The 27,799-nt window shown below is 39.9% G+C and overlaps 1 protein-coding gene and 2 non-coding genes across 3 annotated transcripts; 1 reads left to right on the forward strand and 2 right to left on the reverse strand.

Moving 5' to 3' along the window:
- LOC132118940 (uncharacterized) lies at nucleotides 1-1,433 on the forward strand. Its single transcript, XM_059528692.1, has 4 exons — nucleotides 1-248; nucleotides 359-686; nucleotides 818-1,010; nucleotides 1,429-1,433. Exons 1-4 carry the CDS (start codon nucleotides 1-3, stop codon nucleotides 1,431-1,433), a joined length of 774 nt encoding a protein of 257 aa, XP_059384675.1.
- Nucleotides 1,434-16,404: 14,971 nt separating this feature from the next.
- trnac-aca (transfer RNA cysteine (anticodon ACA)) lies at nucleotides 16,405-16,476 on the reverse strand. Its single transcript has one exon. It is a non-coding gene; the product is annotated as a tRNA-Cys (tRNA).
- A 793-nt stretch (nucleotides 16,477-17,269) lies between these two features.
- On the reverse strand, nucleotides 17,270-17,341 carry trnac-gca (transfer RNA cysteine (anticodon GCA)). Its single transcript has one exon. It is a non-coding gene; the product is annotated as a tRNA-Cys (tRNA).
- Between the last annotated feature and the right edge of the window lie 10,458 nt (nucleotides 17,342-27,799).

A 27,799-nucleotide genomic window follows, 5' to 3' on the forward strand; every position in this document is an offset into this window, starting at 1 on the left:
ATGCCATATAAGCTGTGGAAGGTGCGGCTCCAGTGTACTAACCCTGCCTGTGCCACGCAACAGCTGTGTGGTGGTGGACTGCACAGGAGGGTACGACAGGTGTTAGACATTGACAGATACTACAACCTGGTGACAGAGACCCTGATCTGCACCAGGTGTAGAACCAGCTACCTGTCCTGGAGTCATGCTGTGCTGCAGCAGTTGGACCTGGCCCATCGATCGGAATTCAGGGTCATCCTCACACGCAAGTAATTATTTTGCAGTCATTTTCACTTATGTGCTACCTTTTTTGATAAATATTTCCTACAATTATTAGATACCTTACAATAAGATACTTAAATGAATATTTTTTTCCAAGGTATGCCTGTGACATTCGGGTTCTTCGCTTGCTGCGTGAGAGGGGCATGGGGAATGGCCCAGTGAGGATCATCGGCCAGCTGAGAGAGAACCACAGTGAGGAGTGGTTGAAACGTGCGCTTCGGTACACATCAGAGTGTGTGGCCTTTTTTGATAATCGTGGCCTGCATCCGGTGCACTTCCAGGAGCCACCACCACTTGCTTCAGTACCCAGCTACAAATGGCTCCTCACTGTATACAGTCAGGACATTCTCAACAGGCTCGATCACATAAAGGCCAGCATAACATCCACGTATGGATCAATTTTAAAAATGGATTCAACTAAGAAGGTCAGATAAGCTGCTTACTTGACTGTACCCTTATCTATAATGTATTTTTAGACCAAGAGAGCTTTATTTTTTTCATTGTAACTGATTTGGATGCCTGTTGTATTATTTGCTATGCTTATTGTTTCTTTCAGGTCACCAAGAAGTTGAGCGGGCCTGCGAAAGGCACAGCACAGTGGCTTACCTCAGTGGGCAATGAGATAGGTCAGGTGCTGATGAGTGTCCTGACTGCGAATGAAGGGGCTGGGTTAGACCTCATGGCTGCAGGGCTCATGGAGCGATACCGGAGTGCTGGTGTTGATCCTCCCACTGTCATTTATGTGGGCTGTGATTGTTGCAAGACAGTGGGAGAGACCATATTGAAGAGGCGGTTCAGCGGCTGGCCCAATGTCATCGTCCGCCTAGACATTTGGCATTTTATGCAACGTCTGGCAGTAGGGTGCACCACTGATGCCCACCAGTTGTACCCTACTTTTATGGCTAGGCTGTCATCCTGTATTTTTGAGTGGGATGCAGGGGATCTCACTCTGCTGAGACGGGCCAAAAGGGAGCAACTCATCCAACAGGGCTGGCCTACACTGACGGAGGCAGAACTGGACCATCATTTAACTAAAGCTGAGCTGCTCCAGCACTGCAGGAGGAGAACACGAGGAGAAGAAACCACTATCCGCCTCCTTGATATGCTCATCAGAGAGCTCATGGGTGGCAAGGGGAATAATGCTCTTGGTGTTCCAATACTTGACAGTGTGAGAATGCAGCACATCTGGAATGTCCAGAGGAGGCACGTCACCTGTATCCAAGATCCTCCAAATGTGCCGCTCTATACTGAAACTGGAACTACAAACAAGGGTGGGGTGGTTCTAAAAACCTATCGTTGTGCCAGAGGCTCCACATCCCTGGAATCATTTCACTGGCACCTAAACAGATTTATTCCAGGTTTGTCATGTCAGAATATACCACATTTTGCCATTAATTCCTGTTTATCAAGATATTTGCAGATAAAATTTTCTGTTTTGCATTTTCTCAAAGCAATATTTTGCTTTCTATTTCTTTTTCTAGGGAACAGCGCAAACAGCCTGAACTTCCAGATTTATCTCCTGGAAGGTTTATTACGCTGGAATCAGGACCGGGCTGAAGCTGCTGTTGCAGATGAAGGTTCAACTCTGCGCTCTTACACAGGGGAGCTGGTTTACTCTGTCAATGAGAACTACAATAAGTTGTATGGCAGGAAATTGGTCCCAAGCTTCACTCGACCCTGCAGTATACACAGGTAAAAATATTTTGATAAATGCAGCTCATGATGTAGCATGTTTCTGTTAAAATTACAATTGCTTATGGACAATAATAATGTAATTTTGACATATCAGAGAAAGATTATACTACCAGAATATTTGTACATTATTCTGTGTTCTAGGTTTCAGGACAGAAAATAAAATACATAGTAGAATATAGAGTAATCCTGTCTTTTTATGATACCCTCTGAATTAGATATATATTGTTCATACAGAAGTGGACAACAAAATATTTACTGCATTTCTGAATAAACCTTTCTGCATAATTTCCATTAAAAACGTTTCCTGTTACAAATATTTCCTCAGGGGAGCTCATTGGAGTACAGTACTTGTTGAGGCAGAATAGTCAGCCCCTGGAGGACATGTGCCCTACCTCTGAGAGGACCTCTCATTTGCTGGAGGAGATAGATGTGGAGGAGCAAGTGGAAAGGGATGAGGGTTTCATTGATTTCTTTGGAGAGGAAGCCACAGTGGCAAATATTGTGGCATCAGATGACTTGGTCCTTTCAGGTCCACCAGTTCTACCAGCTGCACCAGTTCCCAGTGTCTAGGCTCCTTCAGCTGCACCAGTGCCCAGTGTCCAGGCGCCACCACTGCTCAGAGTCCGGACTCCTTCAGCTGCACCAGTGCCCAGTGTAGCTGCACCAGTGCCCAGTGTCCAGACTCCTTCAGCTGCACCAGTGCCCAGTGTAGCTGCACCAGTGTCCAGACTCCACCAGTGCCCAGTGTCCTGGCTCCACCACTGCTCAGAGTCCGGACTCCTTCAGCTGCACCAGTGCCCAGTGTAGCTGCACCAGTGCCCAGTGTCCAGACTCCTTCAGCTGCACCAGTGCCCAGTGTAGCTGCACCAGTGCCCAGTGTCCAGACTCCACCAGTGCCCAGTGTCCTGGCTCCACCACTGCTCAGAGTCCGGGCTCCTTCAGCTGCACCAGTGCCCAGTGTAGCTGCACCAGTGCCCAGTGTCCAGACTCCTTCAGCTGCACCAGTGCCCAGTGTAGCTGCACCAGTGCCCAGTGTCCAGACTCCACCAGTGCCCAATGTCACCACTTTAGATACACCAGTGCCCTCAGCAATGGTAAAATTTCCTTTTCTATACGAATTGTGACTCATTTAGTTATTTGCCATTAAGCAGTAAACTTACTTAACAGCATGTAAATACCTAACCTGTAACCTGAGGACTGTAGGTTGGAGTGTTCGCAATCCTTAGGTCGCTGGTTCGACTCCGGCTCGAAGGACGTCTTTTTTTCAAGTGCTCACCATTTTTTTTGGTTTGTCCAGTGGCGCAATGGATAACACGTCTGACTACGGATCAGAAGATTCTAGGTTCGACTCCTGGCTGGCTCGTTCTGTGCTTGTTTTTCTCCGGCTTATTTTGTTGTTGTGTTTTTTTTCTCTTCTCCAAAATCCAGAAGAAAAGGCAAATCTTCAGACATTCTTCTTTTTTTCCAAAAAAGACATATTCTGCACACCCATTCCGATGTCTAGGGAAGACACGGACATGCTTCGGTATTGCCATTCGTCTCACAAGCACTCCGACAAGCTCGCGATTAAAGGGGAAATAAACTGCAGGCTGGCAGCCAGTTGATTTTCGAATGAACAATTTCATCGCTACTCTGTAACTGCTTCATTACTTTGAAGGGTGTAATGCCATGTGGTTTTGATGTCATGGGCTTGCCTTTTGAAGCCTTATCACTAATTGCCACCTGGACATTGAGAATAAGTTGTAAACTTAGTTAAACTGAAGGAGCAAATAATCAGCAACTTTGCCGATTAAAAATTGGTCTCACTTTCATTATTAACCTCACAATATGTCAATTTTGTACCTTGACAGACCGATGATAGGCAGATTTTCATCTAGATAACGGTTGCAATGTGTGTTTTCAGATGCATGACACAAGTATTTTCACCTGGACAAGAGCTTAATTACCAGTTCAAGGTATCAATTCAGCAATCACAGGAATCTGCCCAAAAAAACTGAACCCCCGCCGTGAGTAAAAAAAACAGATCCCTTGAATGCATACAACACTATATAATTCAGAAAACCGTCCTTTTGGATAATTCTTGTTTTGCCAAATTATTATCACATTGTTACAGTCGCAGACCTAAAGCAACAGGCCACTACAAGATACTGCGCCCACACTGACCACATGTATGGAAAGTGCGCCACTGGCCAGTTTAAGGTGTCCAAATCCCATATGGTCTAGCAGTTAGGATTCCTGGTTTTCACCCAGGCGGCCCGGGTTCAACTCCCGTTATGGGAACGCATGCTTCTTTTTGCTTCCCTCCTCAAAAATCCAGCACATCTTCCTGCACCAGATGTCGAGGTTCTGTCTAACACTTTGCCCCTTCGATAGCTCAGCTGGTAGAGTGGAGGACTGTAGGTTGGAGTGTTGGCAATGCTTAGGTCGCTGGCTCGAAGGAGGTCTTTTTTTCAAGTGTTCACCATTTTTTTGGTTTGGCGCTAGCTTTCTCGCAGCTGTAAGCAGAGCTTGAATTCGCAGTCCACAATTGGAAGCCAAAAGAGCTTTCCCTGACCGGAAATCGAACACAGGCCACGGCGGTGAGAGCGCCGAATCCTAACCACTAGACCACCAGGGTGGGTCTGGTGGGCTGGTGGGCTGGTAGGCTTATCTCCTGATAACAAGGTGAGAATAAGCAGACAGCAATGCTTGCCACTGTCACATCTAAAACCAACAACTCTGTAGCAATCGGGAGTCTCTACTATCGGTCGGCCATTGGCGCAATGGATAACGTGTCTGACTACAGATCAGAAGATTCTAGGTCCGACTCCTGGCTGGCTCGCTCTGTGCCTGTTTTTCTCCGGCTTATTTTGTTGTTGTGTTTTTTCTTCTTCTCCAAAATCTAGAAGAAAAGGCAAATCTCCAGGCATTCTTCTTTTTTTCCAAAAAAGACATATTCTGCACACCCATTCCGATGTCTAGGGGAGACACGGACATGCTTCGGTATTGCCATTCGTATGTCAATTTTGGACCTTGACAGACCGACGATAGACAGTTTTTCATCTAGATAACGGTTGCAATGTGTGTTTTCAGATGCATGACACAAGTATTTTCACCTGGACAAGAGCTTAATTACCAGTTCAAGGTATCAATTCGGCAATCACAGGACTCTGGCCAAATAACTGAACCCCCGGGGTGAGTCAACAAACATGTCCCTTGAATGCATGTAACACTATTTTTTTCTGTAAACCACACTGGCCAGATTTAATGAAAGTGGCCCACAAGCTTGTGCCCAGTTAAAGCTGGCCAGTTCCCATATGGTCTAGCAGTTAGGATTCCTGGATTTCTCCCATGCAGCCAGGGGTCGACTCCCGGTATGGGAAAGCTTGATCTTTTTTGCTTCTCTCCTCAAAAAGCCAGCACATCTTCCTGCACCAGAAGTGACTTTTTGGACAGCAGTAGAGCTACAGAACCCTGATAGGTTGAGGTTCCGATGTCTATGGGGAGTCGCGTAACATGCTTCTGTATTGCCATTCATCACACAAGCTCTCCGATAAGCTCGGCGATTAACGTGGTAATAAAATGCAGGCTGGTGGGCCAGTTGATTCTAGATTGAACAATTTCATCTCTACTCTGTAACTGCTTTACTACTTTGAAGGGTGTAATGCCATGTGGTTTTGATGTCATGGGCTTGCCATTTTGAAGCCTTATCACTAATTGCCACCTGGACATTTAGAATAAGTTGTGAACTTAGTTAAAGTGAAGGAGCAAATAATCAGCAACTTTGCCAATTAAAAATTGGTCTCACTTTCATTGTTACCCTCACAATGTCATTTTTGTACCTTGACAGAGTGACGATAGGCAGTTTTTCCTCTAGATAACGGTTGCCGTGTGTGTTTTCAAATGGATGACACAAGTATTTTCACCTGGAAAATAGCTTAATTACCAGTTCCAGGTATCAATTCATCAATCACAGGAATCTGCCCAAATAAACTGAACACGGGGTGAGTAAAAAAAACAGATCCCTTGAATGCATACAACACTATATAATTCAGAAAACCGTCCTTTTGGATAATTCTTGTTTTGCCAAATTATTATCACATTGTTACAGTCGCAGACCTAAAGCAACAGGCAACTACAAGATCCTGCGCCCACACTGACCACATGTATGGAAAGTGCCCCAGAAGCCAATGGCCAGTTTAAGGTTTCCAAATCCCATATGGTCTAGCGCTTAGGATTCCTGGTTTTCACCCAGGCAGCCCAGGTTTGACTCTTGGTATGGGAACGCATGCTCCTTTTTGATTCCCTCCTCAAAAATCCAGCACATCTTCCTGCACCAGAAGTGACTTTTTGGCCAGCAGTAGAGCTACAGGACCGTGATATGTCGAGATTCTGTCTAGCACTTTGTCCCATCGATAGCTCAGCTGGTAGAGCGGAGGACTGTAGGTTGGAGTGTTGGCAATCCTTAGGTTGCTGGTTCGACTTCGGCTTGAAAGAGGTCTTTTTTTCAAGTGCTCACCATTTTTTTGTTTTGGAGCTGGCTTTCTCGCAGCTGTTAGCAGAGCTTGAATTCGCAGTCCACAATTGGAAGCCAAAAGAGCTTTCCCTGACCGGGAATCGAACCCGGGCCGCGGCGGTGAGAGCGCCGGAAACCTTTTTTTTTTTTTTTTTTCTCCAGTTCATTATATAAGTTCATAAGAAAACCCAAAAGCTTACAGCACCTGGTATTCCCAGGCGGTCTCCCATCCAAGTACTAACCAGGCCCAAACCTGCTTAGCTTCCGAGATCAGACGAGATCGGCATAGCTTTTTTTTTTTTTTTTTTTTATTTATTTTTTTTTTTATTTAGTAAGCATAAATTTTACATGCAATCAAATAAACATTAGAAAAAAAACTTTTGTAAATATTTTGTAAAAATTTCCCACCTTGTTTTCAAATATAAAATAATTATACAACATTTGAACATAGTCTCCCACCATCCCTTTAAACAGTAACCACAAATTTAAAATAAAGTCCCTGTTTTTAGCCACATTTCTTCTTTTCCAAATTGCTATTCTGTTCTCTGAGTTCAGAAACTTTTTGGTTTGTTTGTTAACAATTCAATAATAATAAGCAACATATCTTATATCTGATATAAACTAGGATAATATAATGATGTTAAGTAAACGTCTCGAATGAAGACGATGTTTAAAGCAATATTTTAATACCCAAATTCACAGAAATATTGCTTGGTATGAACAAAGAGACCCACTTACACGAGACCAAAAACTGGGAAAACGAGTCGTATAGGCCCTAAGCGCAAGACCAAACCATTGCAATTAGGATGGTGAAAACTACGGTAAACAGATTCAAACAGAAAGAGCAAACAAAATCATGGAAACATATCGTTCTGGTTTCAAAGTGTAACGCTATGAAAAACATTGCGGTTTATATCTATTTATATGTGTGTGTGTGTGTAAAGTTCTCTAACTTGCTCTATTCTTTTTTATTCAATCTGTTTTCTTTTTATTTATTATATTATTTAAATGCCCATGCTTCGTGTACTGTGTTAACCTAACTGAGACTTGTTATAACACTTATATACCATTGCTCTTTTTGTTGTTTTGATTGCTTCCACCGTCCTCATCTGTAAGTCGCTTTGGATAAAAGCGTCTGCTAAATGAATAAAGGTAAACGTAAATATCTCACCACTCTAACAAATTTTGGGTGTACTTAGCAGGGGCTATTGTGTCTTTAGGGTATATTGTACTTATTGTCATTATGGATATTTGTACGCTTATTTTCATTTCGACATCTTAATGAACACTTACACAATTTGTCTTCGTTTGAGTAGCTAACGTTACTCGACGGTCACATTTAAGTTTTCACCGCTTACACTCACCAAAAACACCTGAAATCTGTAACTCTGTCATAATTAGGTTAGTTAAAAATACAAAAATTTAATGCCTGACACCTTTGTAACTGAGTAAAAACCGATGTTTAAGCTAAACAAATGACAGAGGCACTGTGCCTAAAACTGCGAACACAAACATCACTAACTTAAATGAGCAAAATACAATAACCACCAATATGTGTTCACACAGTTAACTTTATTTAGATGATTCAGCATTAACTTAAATGAACAGATGATAATGATCACCAATATGTGTTCACACAATACATTTATTTAGATGATTCACGGAAATAAAATGACTCTTGAGTTGTTAGAAGAAAGAAAAATGTGTACTGACATAACTGCGAAAATGACTTAAGGGCCCTATGAATCGGTTCATTGAACCAAACTGTCCAAATGAATCATTTTCAGAAGTGAATCGGACTTTGCATCAGTAAAACAGATCACAGAAAAGAGATTTGCAAAGGTGTATGATGGGTATTGTAGTTTCCTGACCTGAAGATCTACATAGCTTGAATGAGGTATTAGTTAAATGTATTAAATTGAACCCCTTTGTAAAACAAAAAAAATATAATACATATAATAACAATAAATAACTGTTAACACATATTTAGACTAAACGACTATATTCAAGAATAATACGATATACTGTACATGTGCTAAAACAGGCTAAAATAGGGTTGGCTATGCTGTAATGGAGCAACCGTTGTTATGTTATCTTGTGAACCATTAGGATGCGTGTGTCCTGAAACCAAATAATTGTCTTTATCTTTAGAAAAAGACAATCGTGTCCTGCTGCTGTGGTCTGAATATCCAGTCTGTCTTCATCAGGAAATGATGAAGACCCATCATCAGACCCCGTTCTGGAGATTGTGTGTATGTTTGTTTATTTTACAGACATATTTCATTATAAAACTAGGTAAGCAGGGCCTTGTAATAATATGGTAAACATGTCATAAGTCGGTCAATTGTGCATCCAGAGTTTATCTTACTACATCTCTATAATAAATTTCTGCAATGGCTATACTTGTCACGGTGCTTTCAAGTCGGGGTCTGGTGGTTGTTTTAAGAGCAAACCCTTGTTTGCCAAACTAGTGTTAAGTGACACTGTCCGCATTTTTAAAGTTAAAGAGGATAATGAACACTTTCACAATCTATTATTGTCAGAATGCATAAGCAGTGTTAGGGTCAACTAGTTACATATAGCTAAATTATATCATTTGATTACAAAAATAAAATGTAATCAGTTACAGTCACAGAAAAAATAATTAAATTGCGGTTAATTATGAAAATGTTACATCTGAATATTTTTTCACACACGTACAGATTTAATTGATATATTTCGTAAACCACCTTAACTAACTCTAACTACTCTATGTATTTAATCTCCAAGCAAATCTGATTTTGTGGTGGTTGTGCTTTAAAATGAAATCACGATCACAATCCTAATTTAAGTGATGAAGGATTTTGAAAAGTCTGATGGTCATTAGTTGTTGAGCACTGTTAACCCCGTCCTGTTTACACGTTTCAAAAGATTAACGGTTGAAAACATTACAAGTCTTAAAACATGTAATCAAATGTTATCAGTTACATTACTTTTTTTAAAGAAATTTATATAGTTGCGCAACCTTTTAGATTTTAAATAGGTTCATTTGTGATCTATAACCTATTGCAAAGTTCATAGTAACTTCCCCAAAACTGTGCGTAAAATAATTCCCCCCAAGGTCTCAGTTACAGCTAAACGTTAAAACAAAAACTTAAGGTCCTTGTCGGCAGTTTTGTGAGGAATGTGTGTGAAAACCGCGTGGTTTGAAAGAAAAATGTTTTAGCTTATATATGTGATTTTACTACAAACTATAAGCAATCTAACTAAGAAACCTAATATGTTTTTATTTATTTTTTATTTTCCAACCAAACCGGTTGTTCGCAGTTAAAAATTCATAAGAATGTTTATTGTGTTTTGAAAAGAAAGTAAGTTATGATATATAAATAATATATTTTTTATTGTTTAACATCAACCACAATGCGTTTATGTATTTCTTCTGCTTCATGTATGCAACAGTTACCGTACACACATTCAAGAGAAATGCATAAACTCAGTTGTTTTAAACAATCTAAACCAACTAGTCTGTCATTAAAAAACTCTTAAATTTTTTTCTTCACGCATCTATTTTCATCTGTCTCTGGACTCTTGCTAAAAACATTTGAGTGCTGACATGAATCCTACATGAAAGCTAAAAAATAATACTTTTTAAACTATTTTAAAAAACATCATGGTTAACAACACCATTTGGAAAGTGATAAAGGCCATCTAATCTATTGTATAAAGTTCTGTGAGACATTTGTCGCAACAAACACTTTTGGTTTCAAAGAAAACTTATGACAACTCATTTTCAATCTAATATGGGTATTTTCGTGTTTGTGACCTATTTTGTTTGTTTGTTTGTGTATTTATGTACCTGTTTGAGTGTATATTTGTATTTGTTTGGTTACATGTTCATGTTTTCTGTATGTCTACATTTGTATCTGTGTGTGTGTGTGTGTGTGTGTGTTTGTTTATGATTGTATGGTTGTGTTTGCGTACTTGTTTGCATTCTCAGTACATCTATGTTGAGGTTGAAAGATCTATGGGTTAATAAAAATTATAAATGTAACTAAAACAAAACTAAATTAATTTGAATTAAACTACATTTTTCTATGGTCTGACTTGTTAAAAGATTTCACATCCTTTTGACCAGTAAATGTACTTTCAGCTAACCTTGCGATCATCATAAAGTCATAAAGTCGAAATTGTCATCCCTTTGATCACGGAATACACAAACAATTTTTTACTTTAGCTGACCAGCAGCACACCATTTACAACACCAGAACCCCGTTTACAGTCTTCGCTGACATGGTCGTAAAAGTTAACACAAAGACACCAGACGCGTTTCTACGCACTACTAGAGATGAAATATTTAGCCTTTCCTGTAATGTTGTAAAAGTTTCTTTGGCAAGAAAAGCCCATCTTGACATATCACATTCATTCCTGTTTAATATTTGTGTTTGCCTAAACGCATGTTTTAATTGATATAGCAATGATATAGCAATGATAGAAGTTAATATTGACAACATAAAAGACGTATTCAAGGGTTTAGACTACTAAAGTATGTGTGAGTGACTTATTAAAATTAAATAAAACAACACTTTTTCCAACAAGGAATTTTGTTGAGATGAAAAAATTAAATCGTATAGGTAAACCTAATTTTATAGTAAAAACATCGGTCTACTATTAAAACCAGGGAGAAAGTTTTCATCGAATGAGAACTGATGTGTTGTTATTAAAAACATTACTTTGTTTAATTCTTTTAACATACATTTAAACCTTTGCGACCAACGTTATTAGGGTGGTTGGGGAAGTGTTAGTGTGTGTTTTTTATTTTTTATTCGATGCTTTAAACATTAAAAACATAAAGACGTACATTACTGGTAGATTTACAAATACGGTCTGAGATTAGCCTCAATTTTTGTTCACACTCTGTACATCATAAAACAAAATAAATGTAAAATAAATAAAACAACACTTAAGAAAAAATAAAAATATAATGATAAAGAAAATGTAGTGGGGGGTAACAGATTTTCACATTAAGAAACCAAAGTCCTCTAATGAAGAATACAAAAGTCTTGGTTTGGGACTTTTCATGCCTTTTAACGCCCCCAAATACATCACAAATTCCACTTTAAACGCCACTAAACGTGGGGGACTTTTTGAAAAACATACATTTATGAATCTAGAATTTCGTGCCAGAAGTTAATAAGTTAATAAGAAGTTAGTAAGTGTGATTGGCTTATTAAAATAAAATAAAACATCAAGGTCTTTTGTTTAGATTAAAAATAAAGAGCATAGAATACCAGAAAGTACATCTAATCATCCGTCCGTTTATACTACAGAAATGATTGTCATATTTTTGGCTCTTCAGTGGGGTTGAACACATGAAAGTAGTCATATGTTCAGACTCATTTTCAGTACTATCAAGTTTAAAGAGTGGTGAAGTTTCTACTAGACAAAGCATTTTGTCACACATTTTACAGAGTTTGTTCAGAATACAAGCAATAACAAAGATTTATTTTGTATGGATACCCACACATATAGTTGATGAAAGTAGTGGACCAGATAAAAGTGGACCATTAAAATGTCAGACATCTTATTTAATACTCCAGTGAGTAAATTAGAAATAAAAGGTCTAATTAAAAATAAATAAAAATAAAAAGATACGTGTCAAATTAAATGGGTTGGTTAGAATAAATGCCAGCATTTATATAATAATCAAATACCGGTTGGAAATGAATGGAGAATTTTTGGGAATAGAAGAGAAGATCTCGCCATAGAATTGGACACATTGCACTTAATCAGTAATTATATATAAGCTGAAATACATGTGTCTGGACTTTGTGTTAAATGTGATATTGTGAAACAGTTGAACCTATTTTGATAAAATGTAAAAGACATGACAACGAAAGATTATAACTTACAGAAGCATTTAATATAGCAATAAATCAGATCTCATTTTAGATTTTGTTAAATAAAGATGTGGCTATAGAAATGTTTCACAGAATAAGCATGGGGGAAGGAAAGTATGTGTGTGTGTGTGTGTGTGTGTGTTTTATATATATATATAACACCCTTTGAAATTAGTTAGTTTCACAAGCCAGTTACAAGCATTTCAAAACCTGTTAGATGTTTTTACAACCGCTTGATGTCTAACTGATATGTAGACGCCTGTAATCACACAGACACCGACACATTCGGGTTTCGGTGCTTGAGATGACTGAGATGACGTCTGGTTTATTTACTAGATAACGCGACACAAGCTTGACAGAAGGAAAGTGTGTGTGTGTGTGTGTGTGTGTGTGTGTGTGTTAATTGACATAGCTTGAGAAATTAAGCTTGACAAAAATAAAAAAAATATATCGACGGAGATAGTCTAAATTTAGACTAGTCATAGATTAAAGTAATTAACTTAACACATTAAAAACAAATAACGCTTTTTCAACTATGTTTTTTTTTAAGACTAGCCTAAAAGTAAATAAAAATCGTATAGGTCTACATCATTTAACAAGTAAAAATTGACCATATGTTTAAACGGATATAAAGTTTTCACTAATTAAGGACTGATGTCTATTTATTAAAAACTACTTAGTTTAATTATTGTAACGTTTAAATCTATTTAATTCAAGTTCAAGTTCAAGTTCATTTATTCGTCTCCCTTGGGAGAAATTTGGTTTAGAGACAGGGTACTGCTGCATAGGCAGACATAAAACATATAGACTACATAAAACATAAAACATCCAACACAGGGGAGAGTACATAACTGGCAACCAGATGGGGACCAAAGTGCAAGAGGATCAGAGCTTCAATACTTGAAGTACATTGCAATTACAATTACACATTTAAAGTGCAATGCACAATAAAGTGCTGGTGCATGTTAAAGTGCGGTGCACAATACAGTACTGATACACATTCGAACACACTACAAATGCTATACATATTAAAAATACTGGTACGAATTTAAAAAGATGCTGGTACATGTTACAGTTCTGGTAAAAACCTCCCTACATTTGCTCATTAATGAGCTTAACTGACACTGGGACAAAAGAATGTTTGAACCGGTTGTATTTACATAAGGAGACCCTGTATCTTCTCCCTGAGGGCATCTGCGAGTATTCGCTGCACAAAACATGGGAACTGTCATTTAGAATGTTTTTTGCCTGAGTAAGGACAGCCTCATTGAACAGTTCCTGAGGGTTAAGGGGGGGGTAACCCATAATCCTGCCCGCTACTCTGACCAGGTAGAGAATCTGTGATTTAAGTTTGACACTCAGATTACCAAACCAACTGGTGATACCATACCGTAAGATAGACTCTATTGCTGCCCTATAGAAAATTAACATTATGTTTTTACTGACACCAAACAACCGCAGTCTGCGTAAAAAATGGAGGCGCTGGTGGATTCTGGCGCAGACCGTGGCTACTTGTGTCTGCCAGCTCAGGTCACTATCAATGTGAATGCCTAGGTACTTGCATGAATTTTGTTGAGTAATGTTATTGCCATGTATCGTCACAGGGCTTCGGTCACCAATTGATTTGGGATCAAAGAGCATTTCTACAGTCTTACAGGTGTTAATCTGTAATTTATGATTGTCGCACCAGTCCACAAACCTGTCCACCGCATCTCTGTGAATGGATGAGTCAGAGTTCTTAGTGAGCAGACTAAGAACAGCTGTATCATCCGAAAACTTCACCACATATTGATTAGGCTCAGAACTAACACAGTCATTTGTATACAGAATAAACAAAAATGGTGAACTGACACATCCCTGAGGGGCACCAGTACTACATATTTCTGTATTTGATAAGGAGGAATTAAACTTCACCTGCTGTGGCCTCTTAGTAAGGAATGAGTGGTACCACCTGATTAAAAATGGATTTACATTCAGAAGGGCTAATTTTCTTAGGAGAATATGTGGCTGAATTGTGTTAAAAGCAGAGCTAAAATCAATAAGGAGCAGTCTAGCATATGCACCTGGGAATTCAAGGTGCTTCAATGTAAGGTGCATTATAGTTGATATGGCATCACTTGTACTTCGTTTCTTTGTATATGCAAACTGATATTTGTCTAATACTGGCTCCACCTCTGAGCGAAGTACATTTAACATAAGTCGTTCCAGTTGTAATGCTGCTATCACGCCTCCTGCCCGGCCCTCTCTAGCGCTGGAGGCGTGGTTTTTTTTCCGGAGCATTCCCGAGCCTCATTCTAACTGTTCATCGGTGCCGGGAGGTTGTTTTACGGACGCTTCACAACTCTGCCGGAGGATCGTTTTTTTTTTTCTTTCGTCTAACAGTCTCGCTTTTTAAAATTGTAGTTAGTGGTAAAGTACTGCATAGATTTGACAAGTATCTTGTCTGATGTAGGCTATTTTCTTTTAGATCCGCGTAAATGCCTAAGTTACCTATTTTTTTTCTTTTGTTTTAACTTTTCACCCGACGTGACAAACGCCTACTTTCTTGGTTTATAACATTGCTTTACGTTCGCTTCTTTTTTTTTTTGTTCGAGTCGAGCTAACGTTACCGGAGACGTCATAACACTTTGCTGTGAGATCTTTTTTTCTTTTGTTTAACTCTTGTCAGTAAAATTTTTGTTAGTGGTAAAGTACAACATAGTTTTGACAAGTATCTTGTGCTGGTGTTTTAAAGACGGGGTCTGGTGTATTTTATTTTAGATCCGCGTAATGTCTACCATCTTTTTTCTTTTGTTTTAACTTTTCACCCGACGTGACAAACGCCTACTTTCTTGGTTTGTATCGCTGCTTTACATTCATTTCTTTTTTCAGTTTGAGGTAAGGTACAAATGCTAAAACTCTATTACCTAGTTTTCTTTATTTTCTAACTGGTAACAAAACACCATTTTTAAATTGTAATGCTACAAGCTCTCACATCTTTTTCACGTATTGCTTAACGAAAACATATCTGATAGTTTTGACTCGTTTGGTTGTATCAGATAAATAACCAGTAACCTAGTTTTATTTCATTTGTAACAACTTTAACAACGTTGTTACACTTTTCCAACTACGAAAACGATCATTACATTGTTTCCATTGCTGCCATGCGTTTATAACCTTTTTCTTGAAATACACTGTTTATTTAAAACCTTAATAAAATCTTCCCATACACCATTTTCATGATTTCGCCCCTTTTCAAAGTTTAAAAAAAGCACATAGCTTCCCACAACTTCTCCCCCCTCCGAAATTCCTCCTTGGTTCATAAGTTCATATTAAGGTCACTGGAGGGTGTACAGGGAGGGGGGGGGGGGGGTGTACAAACAGGTGTCCAGAACAGATGGCTTTTATGACCCTCATCAATCAAATTTTTGGAGACAAGGTGCACATTACCCTCTCTGATGTGCCACTGATTTACAATCAAATACAGAATCTTTATATATAGATATGTTTGCACTTATTCCTAATCTGCCAAATCCAAAAAGCGGCACTCGGATTTGAACCGTGGACCTCTTGATCTGCACTCAAATGCTCTACCACTGAACTATGCCCCCACATCTTTGCAGAAAAATGCTCTTTCATTAAGCTATACCCCTACAGATTTCTGTGCTTCGAGCCAAAGATTAAGTTAGATCCTATGATTCAACAATATCAAACATTGACTCCTTCAATGTAAACTCAGGTCTTTGGTTACTCCAAATCAGAATCAGCAACTCTACAACTCAAAACCTCCAAATAAGACAAGTCCAAAGGGGACACCCAGATTTGAACTGTGGACGACTTGATTACAGACTCACTTTGAAATCATGTCGTTGATTATGTCAAGCAAGAAAGATCCAAAACGTATACCTATTGATCTGCAGACAAATGCTCTGTCGTTGAGCTATAACCCCGTACTGCATGAGCACAAACCTCAAAAATGAATTTATGTCAAGGATTTGTTTATTCCTAATATGCCAAGCCCAAATTAGGCACATGGAATGAACCTGGGACCTTCCTAAAAGGCAGGAAGATATGGCTACACATATTCCTAACATGCCAAATGGGCACCCAGATTTGAACCGGGGACCTCTTGATCTGTAGTCAAATGCTCTACCACTGAGCTATACCCCCACAGACTCCCTGGATCATAGACTCACACAAGATGACAGACTCACTTTTGAATAAAGGTTTTGGATATAACAAGCATGCCAGATACAAAAAAGAACCTCTCGAGAGGATGTGCCACTTAGTTACAATCACATACAGAATCTTTCTATATAGATATGTTTGCACTTATTCCTAATCTGCCAAATCCATAAGCAGCACTCGGATTTGAATCGTGGACCTCTTGATCTGCACTCAAATGCTCTACCACTGAACTATGCCCCCACATATTTGCAGAAAAATGCTCTTTCATTAAGCTATACCCCTACAGACTTCTGTGCTTCGAGCCAAAGATTAAGATAGATCCTACGATTTAACAATATCAAACATTGACTCCTTCACTGTAAACTCAGGTCTTTGGTTACTCCAAATCAGAATCAGCAACTCTACAACTCAAAACCTCCAAATAAGACAAGTCCAAAGGGGACACCCAGATTTGAACGGTGGACGACTTGATTGCAGACTCACTTTGAAATCATGTCGTTGATTATGTCAAGCAAGCCAGATCCAAAATGTAGACCTATTGATCTGCAGACAAATGCTCTGTTGTTGAGCTATAACCCAGTACTGCATGAGCACAAACCTCAAAAATGAACTTATGTCAAGGATTTGTTTATTCCTAATATGCCAAGCCCAAATTAGGCACATGGAATGAACCTGGGACCTCTTGATCTGCAATAAAACGCCGTGCCATTGAGATTTAAGAGCACAAAAAGGCAGGAAGATATGGCTACACATTTTCCTAACATGCCAAATCCAAAGGGGGCACCCGGATGTGAACCGGGGACCTCTTGATCTGCAGTTAAATGCTCTACCACTGAGCTATACCTCCACAGACTCCCTGGATAATAGCCTCACACAAGATGACAGATTCACTTTTGAATAAAGTTTATGGATATGACAAGCATGCCAAATACAAAAAGATCCTCTCGAGAGGATGCACCACTGAGTTACAATCACATAGAATCTTTCTATGTAGATATGTTTGCAATTATTCCTAAACTGCCAAATGCACAAGGGGCACCCGAATTTGAACTGGGGACCTCTTGATCTGCAGTCAAATGCTCTACCACTGAACTATAGCCCAACATCTATGCAGAAAAATGCTCTTTCATTGAGCCATACCCCCACAGACTTCTGTGCTTAGAGCCAAAGATTAAGTTAGATCCTACGATTCAACAATATCAAACATTGACTGCTTCACTGTAAACTCAGGTATTTGGTTACTCCAAATCTGAATCAACAACTCTACAATTCAAAACCTCCAAATAAGACAAGTCCAAAGGGGACACCCAGATTTGAACTGTGGTCGACTTGATTACAGACTCACTTTGAAATCATGTCGTTGATTATGTCAAGCAAGCCAGATCCAAAATGTAGACCTATTGATCTGCAGACAAATGCTCTGTCGTTGAGCTATAACCCCGTACTGCATGAGCACAAACCTCAAAAATGAATTCATGTCAAGGATTTGTTTATTCCTAGTAGGCCCAGACAAATTAGGCACATGGAATGAACCTGGGACCTCTTGATCTGCAGTCAAATGCTCTACCACTGAGCTATACCCCCACAGACTCCCTGGATCATAGCCTCACACAAGATGACAGACTCACTTTTGAATAAAGTTTTTGGATATGACAAGCATGCCAGATACAAAAAAGAACCTCTCGAAAAGATGTGCCATTGAGTTACAATCACATACAGAATCTTTCTATATAGATATGTTTGCACTTATTACTAATCTGCCAAATCCATAAGCGGCACTCGGATTTGAACCAAGGACCTCTTGATCTGCACTCAAATGCTCGACCACTGAACTTTGCCCCCACATCTTTGCAGAAAAATGCTCTTTCATTAAGCCATACTCCTACAGACTTCTGTGTTTAGAGCCAAAGATAAGTTAAGATAAGTTAGTTCCTACGATTCAACAATATCAAACATTGACTCCTTCACTGTAAACTTAGGTCTTTGGTTACTCCAAATCAGAATCAACAACTCCAAATACCCTCCAAATAAGACAAGTCCAAAGGAGACACCCAGATTTGAACTGTGGGCATCTTGATTACAGACTCACATTGAAATCATGTCGTTGATTATGTTTTTTATTTTTTTTTATTATTATTATTAAGAAATTTCAATCAATAAAATACAATAGATTAAACACAATCAATAGAAAATACAGAACATTGTCTTTACATATCTCTACAATACACATCTTTCCTTTACATAGATAATTTAAAAATCTCCTTCACTTCCTGGCAGCTTCCACATTAAATCATTTAAAACACAATAAACTTTTGGGGTAAAAAAAGTTTTTCTGTTTTTCTTTTAAACACCCTCCAAACATCCAACACAATTTTTTTCCTTTTTAGCCACAGTTCTTCTGTCCCATATTGCACTTTTCATTAGCATTACACACAGATTAATGAAACTTTTGTTTTGACACTTTTTTCCCAACCAAACATCACAACTCTGTTCCATTCCATTACATTTTCATCCCACTCCTCAGTCACATCTTTAATTAAACATTTACATTTCCTTAAAAAGTCCTCTAGCTCTCTACAATGTAAAAACATATGTAAAATCCCCTCTTCCTCTTCCTGGCACACTTTACACAGAGCATTTTCTTCCATTCCTATTTTATTTAAAATAACATCAGTAAAAACCACTTTATGCCTTATAAAATACTCCAAACATTCCAATTTTGTTTCCACACATTTCCCCGTCATGTTTCTCCATATACTCTCTTTTTTTAAATCTTTGAATTTCTGCACCCAGTAACCATTTGCAATCGGCTCTTTAAAAACATCATCTCTAAAAGCACAATAAATCATTTTCACAGTACATTCCTTAAAATCATACAGTTTTTCCCCTAATTTCACATGAATATATTTCTCTTTTGGCTCTCCTTCCATACTTTCTATTCTTTTTATCCACTCTTTAGGTATTGCATTTTTAATGATTTCATATTTATTTTTATTACTTGTTCACTGTAATCCTCTTTTGCCTCCTCCATTGCATCTACAATAAATTGTGTAGGTAAAAACCCTTCTTTAAATTCATACAAAACATCTCTCACTCTTGTTATCCCCACTTCCATCCATTTCTTTAAAAAAATTCCTTTGTCTTGTTTTAAAATGTTTTGGTTTAAAAACAGAGGTTGATTTAAAATATTTTCTCTCCCATGTGGATCATACTCAAGTCTATCTAAAAATTTTCCCCAGGCACTAAAGATTTCCCTATAAAACTCTGGTAAGCACTCTGTCATCCAATTCTTTGTTTTCATCCATAAAATCCCATCCCCCATGTTAAAATCCCCACATTTGTTTAAAAAATATTCCATTGTCTTTTTCCATGCAGTTTTGTGACCATCATCTAGATATTTTTTTACTATTTTAATTCTTAAGCTATTTTTTCTCTGTTCAACATCAATTAATCCCATCCCTCCTTTCCCTACTTCTCCTATTAATGTACTATATGCAATTCTTGACGGTTTACTATTCCATAAAAAATCTAAAAAACATTTTTTCAACCTTTTCTCCACCCACATTGGCATAGCAGTCACATATAAAACATACCACAGCTTTGACACCATTAACACATTTAATATTAAAACCTTCCCTTTTAAACTTAATGTCCTCAATTTCCAAAAATTTAACCTTCTTTCAATACCTCCTACTATTTCTTCCCACATTTTTTCTTTAACATTCCTTTCTTCTTTTCCCATTAGAACACCTAAAATCCTTATTTCTTTTGTTTCTTTAAAATGAAAATACTCTGTTAAAACAGTCACTCCTCCAGATCTCATATATATAGCTTTTTCTTCATTTATCTTACCTCCTGATCCCCTACAAAACATCTGTACTACTTCCATTACTTTATTAACACTCTCTATATCTTTAACTATTATTGTCGTATCATCTGCATATTGAAATATTTTTTCATTTCCCCCACTTCCTTCAATGTTTTTCCCTCTTATGTCTTCGTCTATTTTAATAGCTAATCCCAATGGTTCTGCAACTAAAGAATATAAAAGCGCTGATAATGGACATCCTTGTCTTATTGATCTAGTAATTTTAAAACATTCAGTTAAAAAACCATTACACTGTATTCTTGTTATTGCTCCCCTATATAAAATTGTAATCCACTTGATAAAATTTTCCCCGAACCCGTACCTTCTTAAAATTCCAAATAAATATTCATGCTCCACTCTATCAAAAGCCTTTTCGAAATCCAAACTAATAACATATCCTTTTTTGTTTTTTTCTTTCATATATCTTATCCCATCTATTATACTTAAAGTTGTGTCCGCTATATCTTTCCCTTTAACTCCATACACTTGATTTGTTTCAATTATGGTTGGCATTACCTCTTTCAATCTGTTGGCTAAAACTTTTGTTAAAATTTTCAGATCTGTATTCAACATTGTAATTGGTCTATAATTTTTTAAGTCTACTTTGTCTCCTTTTCTTTTATATATCAACTTTAATAATCCCATCCCCATTCTCTGATTCATTTCCTCTTTTTTAAAGATCTCTTCATATACTTCTTTTAAAATACTGGTTAAAAAATCTTTAAAAACAATATAAAATTCTCTCCCCAAACCATCTATACCTGGACTTTTATTTTTGTTTAATTCACTTATTGTTCTTTTTATCTCTTCTTCTCTTATCTCTTCATCACACTCTTTTTGTCTACTTCTCCTACTGTTGTTTTTATTTGCTTAAGTAACTCCAATTTCTCTTCTTCCTTCAACCCCTCAGTACTAAACAGGTTCTCATAATATGCTTTTACTTCTTTTAATATTTCCTCATTTGTTTCCACCACTACACCATTTTTCCCTCTTATTTCTTTAATCATTCCAGCTTTCCCTCTTATTTTTTCTAGATCAAAGAAAAACTTTGTACATTTTTCTCCCTCCAAAGTATATTTAGCTTTACTTCTTAGTCTTGCTCCTTCATATTTTTTCTCTTCCATTTCTTTCAATATTCCCTCCAGTTCTTTTATTTTTTGTATATCTTTCCCATTCTCATTTAATTCCTTTTCCAATTTTTCTCTTATTTCTCTCTCCTTCTTCCTCTTACATATCTGTATTAATTTGCAATACTTTATTGTGAATTTTTTAACTAAATATTTAACATTTTCCCACCATATCCTTTTATCTTCACTGTACATTTCATTCTCCTTTTCTTTTTCAATAATTTCTTTAATACTTAAAACATACTCCTCATTCTTCAAAACCTCTACATTTAAAACCCATACCCCCGGCCTTCTTTTCATTGAACTCCAGTCTACTTGCAAAAAAATTGGTTTATGGTCACTTAAGCTTGATTCTTCATATTTAATGTTACCGATAAATCCTTCAATGTGCCTTGTACACAAAATAAAATCAATCCTTGTCTTACACATAAAATTCCCTACTAATTGCCTCCTTGAATATTCTTTCTTTGTTTCATTTCTTTCTCTCCATACATCAATCATATTATTTTCTTCCATTAATAATTTCAGTTCTTTTCTTCCTTTATCATTTTTAAAAAACCATTCCCTCACCCATTTCTAATTTACTGAAAACGGTATTAAAATCACCCATCATAATAACTTCTTTATGCTTTTTTAAAAAATCTCATAATACATTAAAATATTCCTTCTTTTCATTCTCTACAGTCAGTGCATGAATATTAACTACAATAACTTTTTTCTCCTCATACTCCATTTCAACCGCAATACATTTCCCATCTACGTCATTATATATTGTTTTACATGATACCCCACAGTTTTCTTTTATTAAAATCGCAACTCCTCTTCCAAGCCTCCCATCACCATTGTTATATAAAATCTCTCCGGTCCACCTTTTCCTTATTTCAGTCATGTACTCTTCCCTCCAGTTAGTTTCTTGTAATAAAATCACATCCTCTCCTTTACACATTTCTTTCACCTTTTCAAATTTACCCATGTCCATCAATCCCCTTGCATTAAAAGTAACACAACTTAAAACCATTAAAATAAATAAAAATAAATACATAAAAACCATTATTTTCCATCTTCTCCCTCCAGCCCTCTTAACACTTCATATCGGTTTACACTTTTTACTCGGCCCCTTGTCATTAACTTTTTTCTTGCATTTTCCACATTTGGTTTTACCTTTAATGTTCTTCTTCTACTTTGTCCTCTCTCCCCTCTGTCTTTTCCCATGTTGTCCATCCTTGTTTCTTCTTCACTGTCCATTTCTATGTTTTGATCATACATTCCTTGTCCATCACTCTCCACATTATCCAAAAGATTTTTAAAACTGTCCGATATTTCCATTTCTGTCCATTGGGTATTCTGTTCTGCTGTTTGTTCCTCATCCATATCATTCTTTTTTCCTTCCTCTTCTTCCTCTTGGTTGCCTGTTCCTCCTTCTGTTTCCTTTTGTGATAATCCTTCATCCCCTTGTCCTTCATCAATATCTCCTTCCTCTTCAGTGTTTCCTTCATGCACCCGTCCGTCCACCCGATGCTCCAGACCTCCTTCCTCTCCCTCCATCCAACACTCACACTTGTTTAAAATCTTTTGACACTCCGGGCATCTGACCGCATTGCAATCCCTTGCGAAATGTCCCCTTTCCTCGCACTTGTGACACTTAAATTCAGGGCATTCTTTAAGCAGATGATCCGGGCTCATGCACAGCTTACAGGTCTTCACCTGGTGGCTGTGCATCACCCTAAAGTACTGCGGCCCTTCTGCTGTTTCCAGCTTTGTGCTGTAGGGCAATGATGCCACCTCCTTGGGGAATCTCACTTTTAAAAACCTTGTTCCATCCTCTATTTCAGTGCCCGGGTAGCATCTTCTTTTTAATTTTGAAATGGGATTAACTCCCCATCCCTTTAATTTTCTAAAAATGTCTTTATCATCAAGGTAGACGGGCAGGTGCATGAAGGAAACAACATAATCTCTATTTTGCAGTTTCTTTATCTCACAGTTCACTCCTTTAATTAACAATCCCTCAGTCAGTTCATCACACGTTTCTTCTTTCTCCATTGTCAGTTCATATTCCTTTCCTTGTCTTGGCCTTAGTGCTAAAATTTTACCATATCCACATTTTTCCGTCACCGCTTTAATAATATCCACAGCTCTCACCTCATTTACGTTCTCCACATTCACAATCACAGTTGCCTCCTTTAAGTATTTCCTTTCACCAACTTTATCTCTTGCATCTTGTTTTTTACCGTGTCCTGCTCGTTGTCGATACTCCAGTCCAGGGTCGTTTGCCATGCGTGTCTCTCCAGCCAGTTCAGGGTCATTTGCCATACGTGTCTCTCCAACGAGTCCAGTGTCGTTTGCCATACGTGTCTTTCCAGCCAGTCCAGTGTCGTTTGCCATACGTGTCTCTCCAGCCAGTCCAGTGTCGTTTGCCATACGTGTCTCTCCAGCCATTCCAGTGTCGTTTGCCATACGTGTCTCTCCAGCCAGTCCAGTGTCGTTTGCCATACGTGTCTCTCCAGCAATTCCAGTGTCGTTTGCCATGCGTGTCTCTCCAGCCAGTCCAGTGTCGTTTGCCAATAATCCGTCCATTGTACAAAAATCACACAAAAAATTAACCACCCTCCAGCCAGCAAGATGCTGCTGTTAGGTGGTTTAAAAATGAAAAAAAACCACACAAAAAATAAACTAAAGTCCAAAAACAACTCACAAAACAAACACTAACAGAAAAATCAAAATGGAGGAGAGCCTTCCTTTCCCAACTGCATCCAACACTTCCTGTAGCTCTCTAGCGCCCTCAGGTTGGTATGGCCTTCTTCTTCTTCTTCTTCTTCTTGGATTTTATTGGCGGTTGACACAGAACACAATGGTGTATTTCCGCCACCAACTGGTATGGAGTGTGGATCAAGATGACTTTTTTTTTTTTTTTTTATTCTCTCCCACAGATTAGATTCCACAAGAAACTGAAGAATAAAATTATAACACTCATTTCTCGAGTTATTTTGCAGAATATACTTTGGTATAAATTGCATTTTTATTTTTTTTAAATTATGAATTAACAACCTTCTTTCATTCTCATATTTCTGACAATGCATTAAAACATGCTCTACTGTTTCCTCTTGCCCACAATAATCACATCTTCCCGTATCATGTTTACCCATTTTATAAAGTGTACTATTTAATCTTGTGTGTCCAAATCTCATCCTTGATATTACAATTTCTTCTCTCCTGTTTTTCCCTGCAATTCTCATCTCTCCCACTTTCCTTTGAATTCTATAGAACCACCGACCTTTTTTCTCCTTGCCCCACTGTTTTTGCCACCTTTCCTTTAGTCTCTTCTTGATAATACTCTTTATTTCATTCTTACTTAAATTAACAATTAAATTAATGTCATTGTTTTTAACTGCTTCTTTTGCTTCTTTATCTGCAATTTAATTTCCTTGGACACCAACATGTGCAGGCACCCACAAAAATACTACTGTAATCCCCATCATTTGAATTCTGTATATTGTTTGCATTATCTCCATTAAAATATCTGGTCTACTTTCTGAATGACTGTATTTTAAACTAGCCAATGATGAACATGAGTCTGAACATATAACTGATTTCACAGGTCTTATTTCTTCTATCCACTGTATTGCTAATAATAATGCAACCATTTCCCCTGTATACACAGATTGTCACACACCTGGACTTATTTTGTGTGTTTTTGCCCCTGTGACCCAGTTTCTGTCTTCCGTGTCTGGTTTGATTAGTTTCCAGGTGTGTCTCTTCATTTCCCCATGTGTTCCATGTCCCTGTTAATTTAGTCATGCCATCCACCTGTGTTTCCCCAATTATCCCTTCTACTTAAGCCTTGTCCTTTCAGTTCTGTTTGGTCGGGTCTACTCGTCAACTAGTCTACTTGTTACTTGTCAACTTGTCAACTCGTCTTCTTGTTATTTGTCAACTTGTCTACTTGCCACTTGCCACCTGTTATTTGCCACTTACCTTGCCTATGTTTTATTTAATAAATCCTTGTTTCGTTTATCCCTCGGCTCCGTGTTCCTTCCAGCAGCGTAAGCCGTGACAGAAGACCCGACCTAAAAGTTAAAAACTTCGTGTTTTTCCTCCGTTTTGTTTTCCGTTTTTTCAGTCTTTTTTCTTTCCGTAGTGTGTCATGGATCCCCTCTATCGCCCCGAATACCTCCTCCTCCTGCTGGAGCAGGAGGGACTGTCTCTCGAGGACCATACCAGACGGTTTCTCTGGATAGCTAATGCCACCAGCTACCCGGACCACGCGCTCTGCACCTTTTATCACGCCAGCCTGAACTCCAGGTGCAGAGCGTTGTCGCCCGAAGATGGTCCTCGGGAGGATTTCGCCGCATTTATAGAGTGGAATCTGGTGAGAAATGGGTCACCTCTCACGGTCGGCCCAATGGAGGATCTCGCCAGGTCCACTCTGGACCCAGAGCCCAGCCTACAATCTCCCCACGGTACGAGGCATAAGCCCGAGCCCACCGATGACGGAGAGCCAGAGAGCAACCCGTCAGACCAGGTGCGAGAGCCGGCAAAACTGCTCACCACGAGGGAGCAGAATGTGGAGCGCCAAATGGGTCAAAATGAGGGGGTTTCCGATTCACCTATGCCAGATCCTCTGTTAAGCCCAGGAAGGGCTCCTGATCTTCCGTTAAGCCCAGGACGGGCTCCTGATCCTCCTGTAAGCCCAGGACGGGCTCCTGATCCTCCTGTAAGCCCAGGACGGGCTCCTGATCCTCTGTTAAGCCCAGGAAGGGCTCCTGATTCCCCCTTAAGCCCAGGACGGGCTCCTGATCCTCCTGTAAGCCCAGGACGGGCTCCTGTTCCCCCGTTAAGCCCAGGAAGGGCTCCTGTTCCCCCGTTAAGCCCAGGACGGGCTCTTGTTCCCCCGTTAAGCCCAGGACGGGCTCCTGATCATCCTGTAAGCCCAGGACGGGCTCCTGATCCTCCTTTAAGCCCAGGACGGGCTCCTGATCCTCCTTTAAGCCCAGGACGGGCTCCTGATCCTCCGTTAAGCCCAGGACGGGCTCCTGATTCCCCGTTAAGCCCAGGACGGGCTCCTGATCCTTTGTTAAGCCCAGGACGGGCTCCTGATCCTCTGTTAAGCCCAGGACGGGCCCCTGATCCCCCGTTAAGCCCAGGACGGGCCCCTGATCCCCCGTTAAGCCCAGGACGGGCTCCTGATCCTCCTTTAAGCCCAGGACGGGCTCCTGAACCCCCGTTAAGCCGAGGACGGGCTCCTGAACCCCCGTTAAGCCGAGGACGGTCTCCTGAACCCCCGTTAAGCCCAGGACGGGCTCCTGAACCCCCGTTAAGCCCAGGACGGGCTCCTGATCCTCCGTTAAGCCCAGGATGGGCTCCTGATCCTCCGTTAAGCCCAGGATGGGCTCCAGCCCCAGAGCTTACTCCAATGCCTGCTCCTCCAAAATTCCCACCCTCCCACCCACTCCTGCCTCCTCCTCCGCTGTCGTCTGGCTGCCCCTCTGCTCGCGCTCAGCCTACCATCATTGTGGTGCGAGCTCAGCAGGACCGCCATCCTCCAGCGACGCCTTGGTCGGCGTCTCCCTCACCTCCGCCTCCAGCCTCTGAGGCCTGGACTCCGCCTCGGCCCGTTGACCCGTCGGCTCCACCATGGCTCCTAGCTCCTTCCTCTCCGCCGTGGCCCGGCAGTCCGCAGGCTCTGCCTGGCTCCCTCGTCCCTCCGGCTCCGCCTTGGTCTGGCGTCGTCCATCCTATGCCTCGGGACTCCACTCCTCCGGCTTCGCCTCATCCCTCCGTCCCTCCGGCTCCGTCAGGCTCCTTCATCCCCTCGGCTACACCTCAGTCCTCGGTCACTCTGGCCTCACCGCGGCCTTCCGGATCCACATCGCCGCGTCAGTCACCAGAGCCATCAGTTCCGCCTAGGACCTCCGGCTCCTCCCCGTCACCCTGGCTCTTCGGCTCTCCGTCTCCACCTCGGGCTCCTCCTCCACTTGCTCCGTTGCCGTGGGTTGAGTCCCTGGAGTCGGTGACCATTCCTCCTCCACGGCTCCTTCCACCGTCGGCCCTACCTTGGGCCGTTATGGCTGTGGCCTGGGTCCTGCTGGGTACCTCCTGCTTCAGATCCTTCCTGTCTCCTCCCTGGCTCCTCCCTCCGTCATCTCCTCCCTGGTTCCTTCCTCTGTGGTCCCTGTCTGCTGGCCCCCTCCTGGGAGGCTGTCCTCCACCGGAACCTCCTCCCAAGTTCCCACCCACGCCTCCCTTTGTTGTTTCTACGGTGCGAGGACGCACCTACCGGGAGGGGGGAGTACTGTCACACACCTGGACTTAT

Source organism: Carassius carassius, chromosome 38 (assembly GCF_963082965.1).
Source record: "Carassius carassius chromosome 38, fCarCar2.1, whole genome shotgun sequence".
In the NCBI taxonomy this organism is placed as follows: domain Eukaryota; kingdom Metazoa; phylum Chordata; class Actinopteri; order Cypriniformes; family Cyprinidae; genus Carassius; species Carassius carassius.

What these genes read in the sequence shown, in the direction of transcription:
- LOC132118940 (XM_059528692.1), top strand. Translation starts at nt 1, where the DNA reads ATGCCATATAAGCTGTGGAAGGTGCGGCTCCAGTGTACTAACCCTGCC. An exon ending in AGGGTCATCCTCACACGCAA is followed by an intron (nt 249 to 358) that starts GTAATTATTTTG and finishes TTTTTTTCCAAG; the next exon opens with GTATGCCTGTGACATTCGGG. An exon ending in AAATGGATTCAACTAAGAAG is followed by an intron (nt 687 to 817) that starts GTCAGATAAGCT and finishes TGTTTCTTTCAG; the next exon opens with GTCACCAAGAAGTTGAGCGG.